The sequence below is a fragment of the Candoia aspera genome, chromosome 1, assembly GCF_035149785.1.
Source record: "Candoia aspera isolate rCanAsp1 chromosome 1, rCanAsp1.hap2, whole genome shotgun sequence".
NCBI classification, from domain to species: domain Eukaryota; kingdom Metazoa; phylum Chordata; class Lepidosauria; order Squamata; family Boidae; genus Candoia; species Candoia aspera.
The window spans coordinates 95,539,315-95,554,645 of NC_086153.1; the positions used below are offsets into that span (position 1 = coordinate 95,539,315).

Sequence of the window (15,331 nt, forward strand, 5' to 3'; positions counted from 1 at the left end):
GGTTTAATTTAAGGTACTTAACTCTGTAGGTCTGCTGAATCATTGAAGCAGGAACCTGTATAGAAGGCAATATACGTATATTGTACGTGTATACATAGTTAGTTACAAAGTTACTTTGATTATAGAATTCTAGAATTATGGGGCAAGCAGGGGCATCTAGTTTAACTCTCTGCAATGCACAGGAAAACCAAGTGAAGCATCCTTGAGAGGGTTAGGCTTAGGGTTAGGCAATCCAAATGTTTCATTCTCAGCAAAAAAACTAAGCTTGCTAAGGAGCCATAAAAAAATCTATTCTCATGCATACTCATCTATCAACTCAAAAGAGAAACTGGTCAGAGGCTGGTGGACTCTTTGATATGTAAGTTATTGTATAAACAGTTTTTTCACATGCTTATTTTTAAGTTGGAATAGGGCACTTTCTACATTGGTTCAGCGTAAGTTTTCTATAGTAAATTTGCTGGATGATTTGGAGGCTTCTGCACTGCCATTTCCTCATCTCTACTGTCTCTACCTTAGATGTGCAAAACTTTTTCAAATATTTACTGCAATTAAACCTATCAAGTTATGTGGCTGAAGCTTTGTAGGTTTAATGTTGTCTTAAGAGCCCTCCATTTTGTCAAACAAAGCAAATCACAATGTTCTCCTTTCAAACCCTGAATTCTGCCGGCCTGCCTGCTGGCCTGCCTGTTAGTACTACATAACTTCCTCCTTATATAAGTTTGGAGATTATTTAGCCTTGCCTTTGAAGCTTGCTCTTTATTTCTTGTTCCTGACAATTAGATGCATTCATTTCTGATGTCACTCCTACCAGTGTTGCTGGTGTTTTGGTTCTCACACAGGACAAAGGATAGCCCCATAACCAAGAAAGCTGCTTGAGGAGCCAACATGACAATCTTCCATGCACAATGAGTAAAAAAGGATGGAACCTCCTGGGTTATCCAGTCTGTTTTTAATTTCTTGGCTACTGAGAATCCACAGAAAAGAATGTAACATGATGTGTTATTTCTGACACCTGCTACTTAATAGTATTTGCATTAGCTAAAGAGAGATAAAATCAGTACTATCCTGATATATCAAGTCATCTTCCACACAGTACAGCATACTTGTAAACATCAAATGATAACAACTTTATAAGAACCTCTACTGCTGTCATTTCCTCATAATGGAAAAAGAGAATGATTGACAATACATGGAATGAGAAACCTAACCCTACTCCTACTACTGTAAATCTACACAAATATATGAGGCCTAGTTAGATTTCCATGTAGTCCAGGTTCATTTAGGAAAGAAAGAACCCTGACACAGTTGGCATTTCCTTCTAGGTTTCCAGAGATCGCATTTTAAACAGATTTTAGCCATTCATTTAAAAAAAATTATATTCTAATCTCTCCACTGATTTGTATTTCTAAGGGCATGTAAACATTAATTTTCTGTATTCTAGCCACTAGGCTCCAAGACAGATATTGAATATTTGCAAAAATAAAATGTAGATCTTCCTCCCTTGCACATGCAAACAAATGCTCATGTGAGTGGATTTTTCACATACATATTCAATATGAGAAATAATTACCCTAGGATCTTAGATTATTCTTGTGAATAAACCACTGTTATGAACATTTATGAGGGAGTTAGTCAGCTACAGTAATATAGGAACAATGACAGGAATTTACTTTACATTCTATTAGACTATTAGTCTATCTAGTTCAATACTGTCATTGCTGGCTAGGTCTAGCTTTTCAGTTTCAGACAGGACTATATCTTTTCACACCATATCTGGAAATGTCTGGATTAAAAATGACAAGTTCTACATGCCAAGCATGTATCACTGAGCAGATATTAACCACACTAAAATTCTTGTTAAATAGTTGCTTTCTATTGCACACAGCAGTCTGATTGGTAGTTAAATGAAAAAAATAATCAAAAACTAACACGGTTGCTTTATAATGGCAAAATCAGGCTACTGTGAACAGCTCACATTTTGTAGTGTTTGTGCTAATTAATCAGGGCTTGATGATACTCAAGGATAAAATGGATGCTCAAAGTCCTATGGAGAAATACAGGAGCAATTTTACCACCAAACTATAATCTCCAAGCTCAAGAATAAAGATTACCTGCTGTAAGTCAAGTGTGATGGTCACGTAGTGATATTCCATTCCATTTTGAATGCTAGGGCTTTGCCACCATGTATTCTTGCCATCAATTGCATTTGATATGGGATGTCTCACTATTGAACCAAGAGTAAAAAAAAATAAAAAAGCACGCACCTTAATTAGCACAAAATGAAACATCTTTTTTTTCCACCCTTTATACTATGTTTTTCATACAAGTTGAACATATTATATAATCTCTTAGATAAAACTATTTTTCTAAGTTTCTTATGGCACAGTGCTGACTTCAAAAGATGCATACATTGCTTTGTTACGAAATTCAATTCAACAGAATCTCTAGAAAGCTAATTAAGGTAGGATTAAGTGGTGACATAACTTTCCTTTGCCTATCTGTAATGGGCAGAAGGAATAACGAAACAGGAGGAAGACCTGCAACCAAGACAATGGTCAGGTAAAAGAAATATGAGTCTGAGGCAGAAATGTAATTTGAGAAAGTGTTTCAGACAAGACCTTCCCTAGTTCTCATGAAGATGAAGGAAGGGAGGGAGGAAGCACATTCTGACTTGCAAGTTTCTGTTACTATAGCCTTATAGTAACTTATTAGTCTGTGTGTCATTTTCCAAGCTTCATCTACCTTGGAGGGCTGATGCTACCTCCCCAACTTCCCATTCATATAGGATCCAAAAACACTGTGTCCTTCTTACTGGCTGATTATACCAATCAACCTACAAGCTTCTGCTTGGAATAACAAGCCACTGGATTCTGCTATAATGAAATAACCATTAATTTCAATGGAACCTGAAACAGATTTCTCAGGCACATCCCAATGGTATAGTTAGTTAGAGTCCCCCTTTTTGGGGGAGATGGGCAGTGATAGAAATTCGAAATAAAAATAGTTAGTGTTCAGAAGTGATCCCTAGTAAACTACATCTAATGAAACTGACTGCTTTCTCATAGTGAAGTTTTTTGAAATATGCTAATTTTTTAAATATAGTTAATTTTGCTAGAATCTATTTCTTAAGGTATATAAGATCTATTTTATATATCTTAATATCTTATTATTTAATATCTATTTACTATTTAATATCTTAATATTTAATAAGAGAAAAATAAATATAGTACTAAAGCTATGCAGAGATTCAAAGGACTGTTTCATGTATACATACAGCATATTCATATATATTATGAAGCCAAAGCAGCCAATAAAGTCAAAGCAGCTCTGCCTCAATGCTTTGATTAAAAGAGTCAGTCAGAGTGACTTGATTCTGTAAAAAGCCATGTTAAGGTGCAATGTCTATGCTAACAGGGGAAACTGTCATAATTTATAGCTCAAAAACAAAAGTCAGGAAAAAAAAGGGATCAGATATAATTTTCCAAAATTATACATATCCTGGGGAAGAGATTATTTGTTCTGGCAAGTTTTATACCATCTGAATAACCTGACCGCCCTTTCAGCCTCTTTCTCAGCTGGAGAGGGGCAAATCATAAAAAGCACCTTTTTCCCTGAAAGCACATACAAGACCCTTTGGATACTGTGAAGCATCTGATGAAGAAATTGAGAGAATTTGGGTCATTGGCAGTAAGTAAAGTAAATAAACAAAAAACAAAGACGCTGAACAAAAATATGACTTCGTCCAATCAAGAATTGTTGATGGGTAAGACTAGTTTTAAGATTGAAAAAAAGGTTAGATATTTGGGGGTGATTTTATCAACCAGAAATAGTATGTTGTTTCAGAATAATTATGTTATTCTGAAACATAATAAATAATTATGTTAAACATAAAATTACGTTTTATGTTAAAATTTAGAATGATGTGAAAAAACATTTGTTAAGATGGGAAAAATTACAATTGTCTCTTATGGGGAGAATATCCATGATTAAGATGAATGTTTTGCCTAGAATGTTGTTTATTTTTCAGACTATACCAATTTTGTCAACAGTTTCACCATTTAAACAATGGCAGAAGGATATCTCTAAGTTCATTTGGCAAAGCAAGAAACCAAGAATTAAATATAAATTGTTACAAGATGCCAGAGAACGAGGTGGTTTGGGTTTACCTGATTTAAAATTGTATTTTGAGGCCTATTGTCTGCTTTGGATGAAGGAATGGATAACTTTGAAGAACAGAAAGTTACTGCAACTTGAGGGACATGAATTGAGATTTGGATGGTGTGCCTATTTGTCATATGATAAAATTAAAGTTAATAAAGATTTTAAAAACAATTTTGTTAGGAGTGCCATAATGAGGGTTTAGAACAATTATAAAGGAAGATTGTCTCCTAATGTACCATTGTGGTTGTTACCTCATGAAGCATTTGTTAGAAGAGAAAATGGGGGGGGGGGGGGGATAAGTTGGTTAAATTATAAAGATTTGTTAATTTTGAAGAGGATGGACCGAAGCTTAAAACAAGGGAACTGTTAGAGCTGGAAGGTTTTACATGTCATTGGTTTACATATCTACAATTGTTAGAACATTTTAAAGTGGATAAAAAGAATTTTAGATTTGTTAATGAAACAACTCAATTTGAAATGGAACTCTGTATAAATGATGAACATGTTATTACTGTTGGCAGATTGCTGGGAAAGCCTTTAGCCCAGGAGAGATCAGAAAAGTCACACACACCAGGCATATCTATAAAAATAATTTATTTACAGAAAGCAAACCAAAAAGCAAAACATATTTAAAGGATGTGGCTCTCATTGAGAGCAACCTAGCTCTCCTACATGCCTGCACAGAGAAAAGAGGAACTGAAACAAGTCCGGGCAGGTCCCTCCCCCCAGGTGCAATAATTAACATTCGAAAAGGGGGCAGTTGAATTCAACCTCTGCACCTGGCCAAAATGATTAGATACAATAGCACCTTAATCTGTTAGTAGGAAAACCATTAACACTCCCCTTTTTATACTATAGATTAAGATGCAAACCAATCTTCTTTGACAACTTTGTATGTCTTTCCATTCACATTATTTTACCATTATCTCCCCTTTGGTTTAACAGAAAGCTACCATCCTTCTTCCTGTGTTTTTCCAAACCTAGGTTGTTATAATTCCAAGGCTTTTTAATGTGAAATGGCTTTTCATGCAGGCTTCAAAATCAAGCCTTTGTTTTTCTGTTGATGTGAACAGCAGTAAATCATCAACATAAATGCACAGATACATACAGCCTTGTTTGTCTTTCTTCATATATACACATGGATCTGCTTTTCCTTTTTCAAAACCAAAATTCTGCAGTTTTTCATCTAATTTTTGGTTCCAGGATCTAGCAGCTTGTTTTAACCCATAGATTGACTTCTGCAGTTCACCAACTAGATTCTCCCCTTTTTCATAGCCAGGGGGCTGCTGCATGTATAATCTGTGGTCTAAATCACCATAGAGAAATGCAGTTTGAATGTCATAGTGGTGAACTGACATTCCTTTCAGTGCAGCAACTTTTAACAGTAATCTAATTGATTCACCTTTAGTAACTGGTGCAAAAGTCTTGCCAAAGTCTAAATCTTTCCTTTGAGTGAACCCTTTTGCAACTAACCTTGCTTTATATTTTTGGATTTTGCCATCAGCATCCCTTTTCAGTTTGAAAACCCACCTACAACCCAGACAGCGTTCATTGGGAGGTAGATTTACCAGTTTCCATGTTTCATTTTCTTTCAAGGATGCTAATTCCTGTTCCATGGCAGAATGCCAATTTTGTGCAATCTCAGGTGGTAAAGCATTCACTTGTTCTAAAGACTCAGGTTCTGTGAATATGTGAAAAGCCTTTACTGTTTCAGCCTGAAAACGTGATGGAGGAACGCCTTTATTACTCCTTTGAGATCTGCGAGGTAATACAGGGCTTAAATTTTGACTCCTGTCACTTTCCTGAGAAGCATCTGTCTCATCAGACAGATCTTCAGTTTGCTTTTCTGGTTTAATGTCCTCATCAGGCAAAAGATCACCATCAGCAAGTCCTTGCTGTTCTCTTGTGGTGGTCAGATCAACTGGAGAGTTAGAATTTAATCTCCCCCAGTTTTGTTCAGCAAAAGAAGCGCTTTTGCTAATTATTAATTTCTCTCCCATTATGAACCTGTAGCTCCTCTGGCTTTGTTCATAGCCAACAAAGATGGCTTTCTTTGTTGTGGGGCCTCCTTTCCTTCTCTGTTGTTTTGGAATGTGAACCCATGCAGTGCTACCAAACACTCTAAGATGGTTTACCTTTGGTTTCACACCATAAAACAAATGGAATGGAGTGTCCTGAATCACAGAGTTATACAATCTGTTTTGTACATAACAAGCAGTAGATATGGCCTCTCCCCAGTACTTAAAAGATAAGTAAGAATCTTTTAGCATGCATTCCATCGCATTTTGCAAGGTTCTGCCCTTTCTTTCAGCAACACCATTTTGCTGAGGGGTGTAAGGGTTAGAAAGAATTTGTTCTATCCCCTTTTCCACTAGGAACTTTCTGAACTTGTGAGAAAGGTATTCTCCTCCTCTATCACATTGGAGTGCAGATACAGGCCTAGGGAATTTTCCATTTGCCCATGTCACAAAACCTTTAAATTTCTCAAATGCCTCATCTTTATGTTTTAAGATGTAGATAAATGTGTATCTTGAGAAATCATCAATGATGGTCATTGCATACCTTGCTTGTCCAAGACTTGGAGCAAAAGGACCAATAATGTCAGAGTGTACAATTTCCAAAGGTCTAGTTGTAACTCTGTCACTGTGCTTACTCACAGGAGCTTTTAGTGTTTTGCATTCTTTGCAAACTACACAGTCTAAGTATTTATCACAGGGTTTTATCTTTAGGTCAGCACACAGCTGTGGCATTTGTGCTATATACTTGAAATTAGCATGACCAAATCTCCTGTGCATCAGGTGTACACATTGGTCATGATATGGCGTGTTGCCAACTGCAGCCTTGCAGCTTGGCTTCCTTGCATTTTGCACAATGTACAAGGAGTCTTTTAACATACCAGTAGCACACAATTTCCCATTTTTTCGTATCTCACAACCATTTTTCTTAAATGTTATGATATACCCTGTTGCAGCCAATTGTGCCACAGATAAAAGGTTTGATTGTAAATTTGGCACATACAACACACCTTTTACAGTTTCTCCTAAGCAGGATAAATACAAGTTACCTTGTCCCATAATTTTGGTCACAGACCCATCAGCCAAAGATACACTTTGTCTTTCAGTTTTAGACAGTGACACAAAAGAGCTTTTACAATTACATAAATGACAACTGGCCCCAGAATCTAACACCCATACATCAGAATTACCCTTCTCAGCAACCTGTGCAATTTGGGTTGTCTGAAGAGCCTTCTTCTGTGTTGCCCTTGTGCTCTTCTTCTCTGTCTTTCTACTCTTGGGTCTCATGGCACAGTCTCTTTGCAAATGTCCAGCTGAACCACAAGTGAAGCATCGCTGGCATGGTGCTGTAGCCTCAGGTTCCTTTCCCTTCTTTTCCCTCATTTTCTGGTCTTGCAGCTTTCCAGAAGAGATGGGGGGGGGATCTTTCCTCTCTCTTCTCCCATTCAGCGAGTAAGCGCTGTGTAACATACGATGGGGTGAGGTCTGCTTCAGGCATAGCCTCCAGGGTACAAATCAGCGTGTCCCACGTTTCATTTAGTGAGGACAGGAGGATATATGATTTTGTGAGAGGTGTAAATTCCATTCCTCTCTCCTGCAACTCAACAAACAGCTGCTGAATATAATGCAGGTGCTCAGGAAGGCTATCTCCTTCTGCAAGGTAGGCTTTGTACAGCTTTTTTGTCAGGGTAACTTTACTCCCTGCTGTTGCCTTTACATATAAGTCTCTCAAAGCGTCCCAAAGTTGCTTTGCAGACTGCATGCCTCGCACGTGGACTAGCTGATTGTCCTGAACTCCCAAGATAATGGTGGCTCTAGCCCGCTCATCCTGTCTCAGCCATTCAGCACTGGGATTTGGGGGGTTTTGCTCACCAATTGGCAGCCAAAGATTCTCTCTGCGAAGATACATCTCCATCTTCAGGGCCCAATTCAAATAGTTGGTCTCTGATAGGCGCTCCAGAGGCATCGCTGAGGGCTGGGAGGTAGCCATGGCTTCTTCCTTCTTTTGCAAGTCACCTCAGCTGGCTTCTTTGTCCTGTAGACTGGCAGTTGCTGGAAAATCTCCAGGTGGCTCCAAAGAAAATCTTCACAGGTCTTTGCTACCTGCCTTTAAATTGTGCATGAGGTGTGGAGCTGATCTCTCTTTTCTCTCTGGGTTTTATTGGGCTTACTGGGCTGCTCACTGGGCACATAACCTGTTGGCAGATTGCTGGGAAAGTCTTTAGCCCAGGAGAGATCAGAAAAGTCACACACACCAGGCATATCTATAAAAATAATTTATTTACAGAAAGCAAACCAAAAAGCAAAACATATTTAAAGGATGTGGCTCTCATTGAGAGCAACCTAGCTCTCCTACATGCCTGCACAGAGAAAAGAAGAACTGAAACAAGTCCGGGCAGGTCCCTCCCCCCAGGTGCAATAATTAACATTCGAAAAGGGGGCAGTTGAATTCAACCTCTGCACCTGGCCAAAATGATTAGATACAATAGCACCTTAATCTGTTAGTAGGAAAACCATTAACAATTACAAAGATGTATAAAATGTTACAGATGAATTTAGAAGATGAACTAGTTAAAGAATGTATGATTAAATGGGCTAAGAATTTTGGATAGAATATTATGTTGAAGCAATGGGAGAACATGTGGAACAAAGTTTTGAAATTTACTTTGAATTATAACTTAAAAGAGAATTTTTATAAAACGATGTATCATTGGTATTTAACTCCTGATAAGTTGTCAAAAATTATCAGGGAGTGATAAATGTGTGTTGGAAATGTGCTCTTGATGAAGGAACTTTTAATCATCTTTGGCGGACTTATGAAAAGCCCCCCCCCCCAAAATGGGACGAAGTATGTGCTAATATTCAAAAGATCCTTAAAGTGGACTTACAAAAAAACCCAGAACTGTTTCTCTTGGGTCTGATGGAGAAGCAGCTTGAGAAAGAACATGAGGCTTTGCTTTTATATATGATTACAGCAGCAAGAATGTCATATGCACGAAGATGGAAAGATCCACAAATACCTACAGTGGAGGTCTGGATTATCAAACTGATGGAGCTGGCCCAAATGGCCAAGTTAACAGCATTGACAAGAGAAAATACTGTACCAATCAAAGCAAATATTTGTAGCTCAGGGTTGAGCTGTGGAGTCCCTGGTGCTCTCTGAGCCTTGTTGTTTTCTTGCAGACGTTTCATTGCCAGACTAGGCAACATCTTCAGTGCAAAGAGGGAGTGGGCCTTGCTCTCAGTTTATATACCGTGGCTTGCCCTGCTTGTATTGGTGGGGGTGTTGTTCTCTCCTTGGGAGTTCTTTGATTGGGCTGTTGTTTGCTGCTTGGTTGATCACCTGAGTTAGTAGTTCCTTGATTAGGGTGTATTGTGCTGTTTGATGGTTCATCTGGTGTTAATCCTAGTGTTGATTTTTGCATATCTGGGTGTTGATTGCTGGCAAGGAAGTGTACTGGTCTTTTGTCTTTTCTATTGCCGCTTCTAGAGCTATGAAGAATTCTAATTTATTTGCATCTTCCATGTTGTAGTTTAGGCCTCTCTGAGAAGCGGCATTTAAAACTACAGGACTCACTACAGAAACCCAAGAGGACGTAAGACAGACAATCATACCACAAATCAGAAGGACGTGGAAACAGAACCAACTGAAAGCAGAGGACAGAGCAGCCCTCAAACACCTAAGATGCACCAAACCATCATCATCCTCCCAGCAGACAAAGGTCACACCACTGTCATTATGGACAGATCACAGTATATAAAGTGAAAGCGAGGCCCACTCCCTCGTCACACTGAAAATGTTGCCAAGTCTGGCAATGAAACGCCTGCAAGAAAACAACAAGGCTCAGAGAGCACCAAGAACTCCACAGAAAATACTGTTTCTGGATTTGTTTCTACTTGGCAACCACTTTTAGACTACTTGCTTGTGTCAGAAAAAAATGAAGTTTTGATTTTGGGTTTTAATGATTAAAGGTTCGATTTGATAGAAATAATGATACTAAGGTTTAACTAATGGTAAGAGATTATATTTGTAAATGTATTTATATCTGTATTGGAGAAGGTTGGAAGTAACTTTCTGTTTCTGTTTTCTCTCAATTCTACACTTTTGTAGTTTTTCTTTAGTTCTGTTTTCTATCTGTTCTATATTCTATATCTTGTATTTTAAAGGTTCGATTTGATAGAAATAATGATACTAAGGTTTAACTAATGGTAAGAGATTATATTTGTAAATGTATTTATATCTGTATTGGAGAAGGTTGGAAGTAACTTTCTGTTTCTGTTTTCTCTCAATTCTACACTTTTGTAGTTTTTCTTTAGTTCTGTTTTCTATCTGTTCTATATTCTATATCTTGTATTTTAATTATACTCTGAAAATTGATAAAGTTTTTTAAAGGACAAAGGGCACCAAGAACCCAATAATCTGAAAAGAACTCCATTATCTAGAGTTTGCTTACAATGGGAGAAAGTTTATTGTGCATTTGCTGGTTTAGCAAAAGCTTATGATAAAGTAAATAGACTTGAATTACAGAATACTTTGCAAGAATATGAAGATAAGGCTGATGAATGCAGTGAGACAGATATATGAGAGAAGTAAAACACGCATGAGAATATATGAAGGAAGAATAAACAACACGAACATACAAAAATCATTGCTCCAGGAAGTGTTTTGAGAACTCTGGAACATTGTTTCCTCCAGACCATACCTTCCACCTTTTGGATCATTCTGTTCAGGGGGAGTTTGGTGGTTTACAGAAGTAAATCCTCTCCACTGGAAGCAGTTTGAGGTATTCCACAGGTTATCCAATCCCAAAATAGGCTGTTTCATTAGGAATGTTATATCTAGAACAGCTTGAACTATTTCCAATTGCAGAACCACACCCTGGACTTATACAGTCAGGGAAATGGAATGCTCTTGAGTTTTCCAGAATGGAATGTTTCAATCCTGGATTGAGGAATTTTGCACATCCCTCATGAATGGGTTGAAGGGAAGAGAAAGATGGAGAAAATCATAGTTGATTGGCTAGAGTTGATGAGATCCTCAGAGAAAAATGAGAAGTTTAAAGCACAAATGGCAATGTATCAACCCAGGTTATGGATATGGAAGAAACAAGGATTGTTTCCAGAGACAGAAAGCATGGAGAGTTATATTGAACATTGTTGTAAAGTATATTTAGGTGGATTTCCTTTCCTTTTCTCTTATCCCTTGCCTTTAATTTACTTTGCTCACTATTTCTCTGATTACTCTGATCACAATAATCTATGTTGCTTACAGACAATCACTGTCATTGAAATCTATTAACCAAGGTGATAATATTTAAATTAATGGCTTTATATTATGTCTGTATCTCAAAACGAAAGGAATCTTTTCAAAATCGATAAGAATGTTTGACTACATCTGAAAACACAATTAAAACCCTTTTGTTGGGAGAGAATCTAATAGGCATAACACTGCAAATGCTAAAAATTGTACATAGATATCAAATTATTCAGCAGCACAAGGAAATATTAACCATCACATGTGATAAAACTGGAGAGAGAAGTGATTTTTATTGGATTTGTTATATTTAAAAAAAAAACTATGTTGGGTAAGAAGAAAGAGGAAAAAATTACTCTTGGCACTATGTGATCTTTTTATTGCATCTGATCTTTTTTTCCCCCCAGCAATGAACTTAAATGTATCTTGGGAGGGAAAAAAAATCAGCTGTAAATCAAGCCTAGGTCTCCAAGGTGATAGCAGTAGAAGTTGTCTAATTAGAAATTTTTCTATCAACCTCCCCATGTCAAATTGATATGAGGTGTAGTTATGAAAAGGAAGAATGAGAGATGAATATACAATTAACTGTAATCCCATTACAGAAGTTTAATCTTAATTAAATTGAAACCAATGATTAATTTCTGAAATGTATTTTCTTATTTTTTAAAAGTGTGAGATAATATAAACTATACACTGCCTGTAAAAAGGTGGGGGTGAGGGTCTGATAGAGCTGCAAGCTTAACATAAAGATCAGCCTCGGTGATGAATGACAAGGGAGTTAGCTTGCACACAGGCAACTCATCAAAATGTGGTCTTTAATTTGGGCTCACATATGATTAACCAGGGAGTGTGTGTTCATTTCCTTCCACTGTAATTAAGGGGAGATGCACCAGATTCACAAATTCCAAGGGGACCACTTAAAGTCTGGTATATTACATGGCACTCTTATTAAAGGGCCATCTCTGGTAAATAAAACAGTTCACGGTGCCAAATGAACATTTTGCAAACCTTAAAATGAAATGAGTTTGTAATGAAAGACCATGTGTTTTAATGGCTGTCTGCACTGCAGATTAACAACAGTCAGAACTGCAGATGCGGGGTCTTTATGGAGGCTGCTGAGCTGATTAATGCTGGATTTTAGTCTAAAAATGCCTCAGCCCACGTTTTTTTGGAGGGATAATCACAGAACTACACAGGTAAGTGACTTATAGTATTCTTCTTTTTGAGGCTTCCCCAAGAATAAAACATGGTCTTTGGATACTATAAATAATATTACTAATGGCCCCACCTTGTCTTTTATTCTGAATACTTACGGCTGACACGAAGAATCTCCATCTGTCTCCACCACCATGTCTGACAGATTCCAAAAATGACTCCCCAGGTTACTCCCCATCACTGTACAAGACCCACACAAGGCCTCCCCTTCTATCAAAAGTCCTACTCCCTTCCCTGCTGGTACTATTTCTACTTATAGAAGGTTCTAGCCTCCATTGGATTTCTTCAATTCACAACTAAGGCTGGGAATAATTTTTCCCAATTTCTATTTTCACTGAAGGAAGATTGTTTTTCTCTCCTCACGCAGAGACTGGGGGCAAAGAAAGACTGGTGGAGGGGCAGGAAGAGTGGGGCTTATCTCCTCTCCAAACCATGCACTCAGATGTCACCTGAACTGGGGGCAGTAGAGGTGAGAGCAAAGTTCCTATGTCTGGTTTCAGTTATATGGGGGAAAGGGGTGGCAGACTTGCTCTCATATGTTCACAAGAGGTCTGATGTGCAGATGATTTCTAGAACAGGTGTATTCCATTCCTGAATTAGGATCCAGCATAACCCCTACCTGGCCCAGTATAATAATTGCAGCTGAGAAGAAGTTTTGATGGCTTCAACATGCATCCACACATAGAAGGATGTTAAAAAGATATTAGACACATACAATTTGGATTCCTACTGTACTGGTCACAGATGCGGCATTGAGGATTTCTTGCAGGCTGGCCAGGGACATGTTCTACCAGTTTACAGTACATTTCTGGTCCTTTTTTACCACAGGTAGCATTGGTGGTGATGAGAGCATTAGAAGCCAAGTTCAGCACTGCTGGAAACAAACCTGAAAGAAGAAGAATAAAGGAACACCAGAGTAAAATATTGATAGAAATGTTGCATATTCTGGTACAGGAATTAATGATATAGTTTCTACTGCAATTTTAGAGGTCAGACTGATTCAGGCAAGGCATAGAACACACTGGAAAAATATAGCCACGTTTGTCTAGCTCTGTCTTTACTTGGAAACCACTTTTGAACTTTTTGCTTGAAACAGAAAGAAATTAAATTTTAATTTTGGGATTTGATGATTAGGATTGTTTATGATTATAGAAATATTGCGTACTATTTTTAATTTTAGAGTAAGAGGTTAATGTATCTTATATTTGTATCTGTACCAAAGAAAGTCGGAAGCTATTCTTTTTCTATTCTATTCTTTTCTTTATCTTTTTCTTTTATGCACTCTTAATTTTGCTCTCTTTCTGATCTTCTTAATTCCTTTTTTGTTTCTTTATATTTTATCTCTTGTTGAAACTTAATAAATTTTTATTAAAAAGAAAAAGAAAAATATAGCAACAAACCAGTCAAAATCTGTAGCAGTTTCTCCCTTTTAATATCCATAATATTGAGAAATCGAAAAGTACTGACCAATGACTTACCCACTCCAAAAGCTATGTTAACTGCAAATTAGTGTGATCTATCTATCCTCTATCTACCTACCTACCTACTTACCTACCTACCTTCCCACCCAACTCAACACGGACTCTGGGCAGCATACAATTAAAAACCAATACAATACCTAAAATCAGAGACAATAACCAAGAACATAACAGGAGGAGGAACATACCATAGCCCACACACAGCAAATGGGCAGACTACCAATTTAGCCAAGAGCTTGAGGGAAAAAATAGATTTTTAAAGATTGTCTAAAAATTTGGAGAGTCAGAGCAGTCTGAACTCCAGGGGGATGCTTTTTAAAAAGAAGGTGTTATGACAAGAAAACATGCATCCCAGGTCCCATCATATGGGTCCCTGCTCTGTCAGATCTTACAGGGCGGAATTGTTGGGAGAGAGAAAGTTCTTAAGAGAGACAGACCCTATGTTATGAAGGGCTTATAGGTGATAACCAGCACCTTGAATTGCACTCAGAAGTTCACTACTAACCAGTGCAGCTCATGTAAAAGAGGGTTACATGGGTATACTGAGGTGCATTTTGGACCAGCTGTAGCTTCTGAGTTTTTAAGGGTAGCCTCTGGCACCATAAGGACCATGACCCCATAGCCACTTGGTTGGGTCAGTGTTGAGCCAGTTCTCCACCATCCAGACTCAAACAGCCTCCAGGCCCTGGAACATAACCGCACTTGCATCCCTTGGTTCAGCAGGGGTTGAGAAGTACAGCTGAGCATCATCAACTTGATGGTACCTGACCCCAGTTAAACATTATTACTCTTTTCCTATCTTTTCAAGCTTTTGCATTCCCAGTATACTCCACCTTTATGGAATCGAACAACAAGTGAAACTGTGGATTTTTTCCCCAAAAACGTCAAGTTTTAAATGTTGATTGGATATTTTGCAAAAAACAAAAGAACAACAACAACAAAAAACCAAAGACAAGTTGGCTAGGTATAAAGAAAACAAAAGACGTAAGGGTGACACTGGTGTGGTAGTTACGATGTTGGATTAGGTTTGGGGATATCCAGGCTGAAGTTCACTCTCAGCCATAAAAGTTCATTGGGTAATTTTGGATTATGTGTAAAGTAAAACAACAGTTTTTTTCTCCTTGCCATATACATGTCTGCAATTGTGATCTCTTTCCAGCTACAAACTTTAATAGGCACAAAGTCTACATCACCTGAAATTGTCAAGG

The 15,331-nt window shown here is 37.7% G+C and overlaps 1 protein-coding gene across 1 annotated transcript in view; it reads right to left on the reverse strand.

The window, feature by feature from the left end:
• Positions 1-14,085, reverse strand: part of LAMA2 (laminin subunit alpha 2) — a 352,961-nt gene extending 338,876 nt beyond the window's left edge. Inside the window, exons 1-3 of the mRNA XM_063295339.1 lie at positions 14,046-14,085; positions 13,361-13,531; positions 2,112-2,224 (exon numbers count right to left, since the gene is read on the reverse strand). Of these exons, the coding sequence (XP_063151409.1) occupies positions 2,112-2,224; positions 13,361-13,531; positions 14,046-14,085 (324 nt within the window). The remainder of the gene's footprint in view (positions 1-2,111; positions 2,225-13,360; positions 13,532-14,045) is intronic.
• Positions 14,086-15,331: the final 1,246 nt, after the last annotated feature.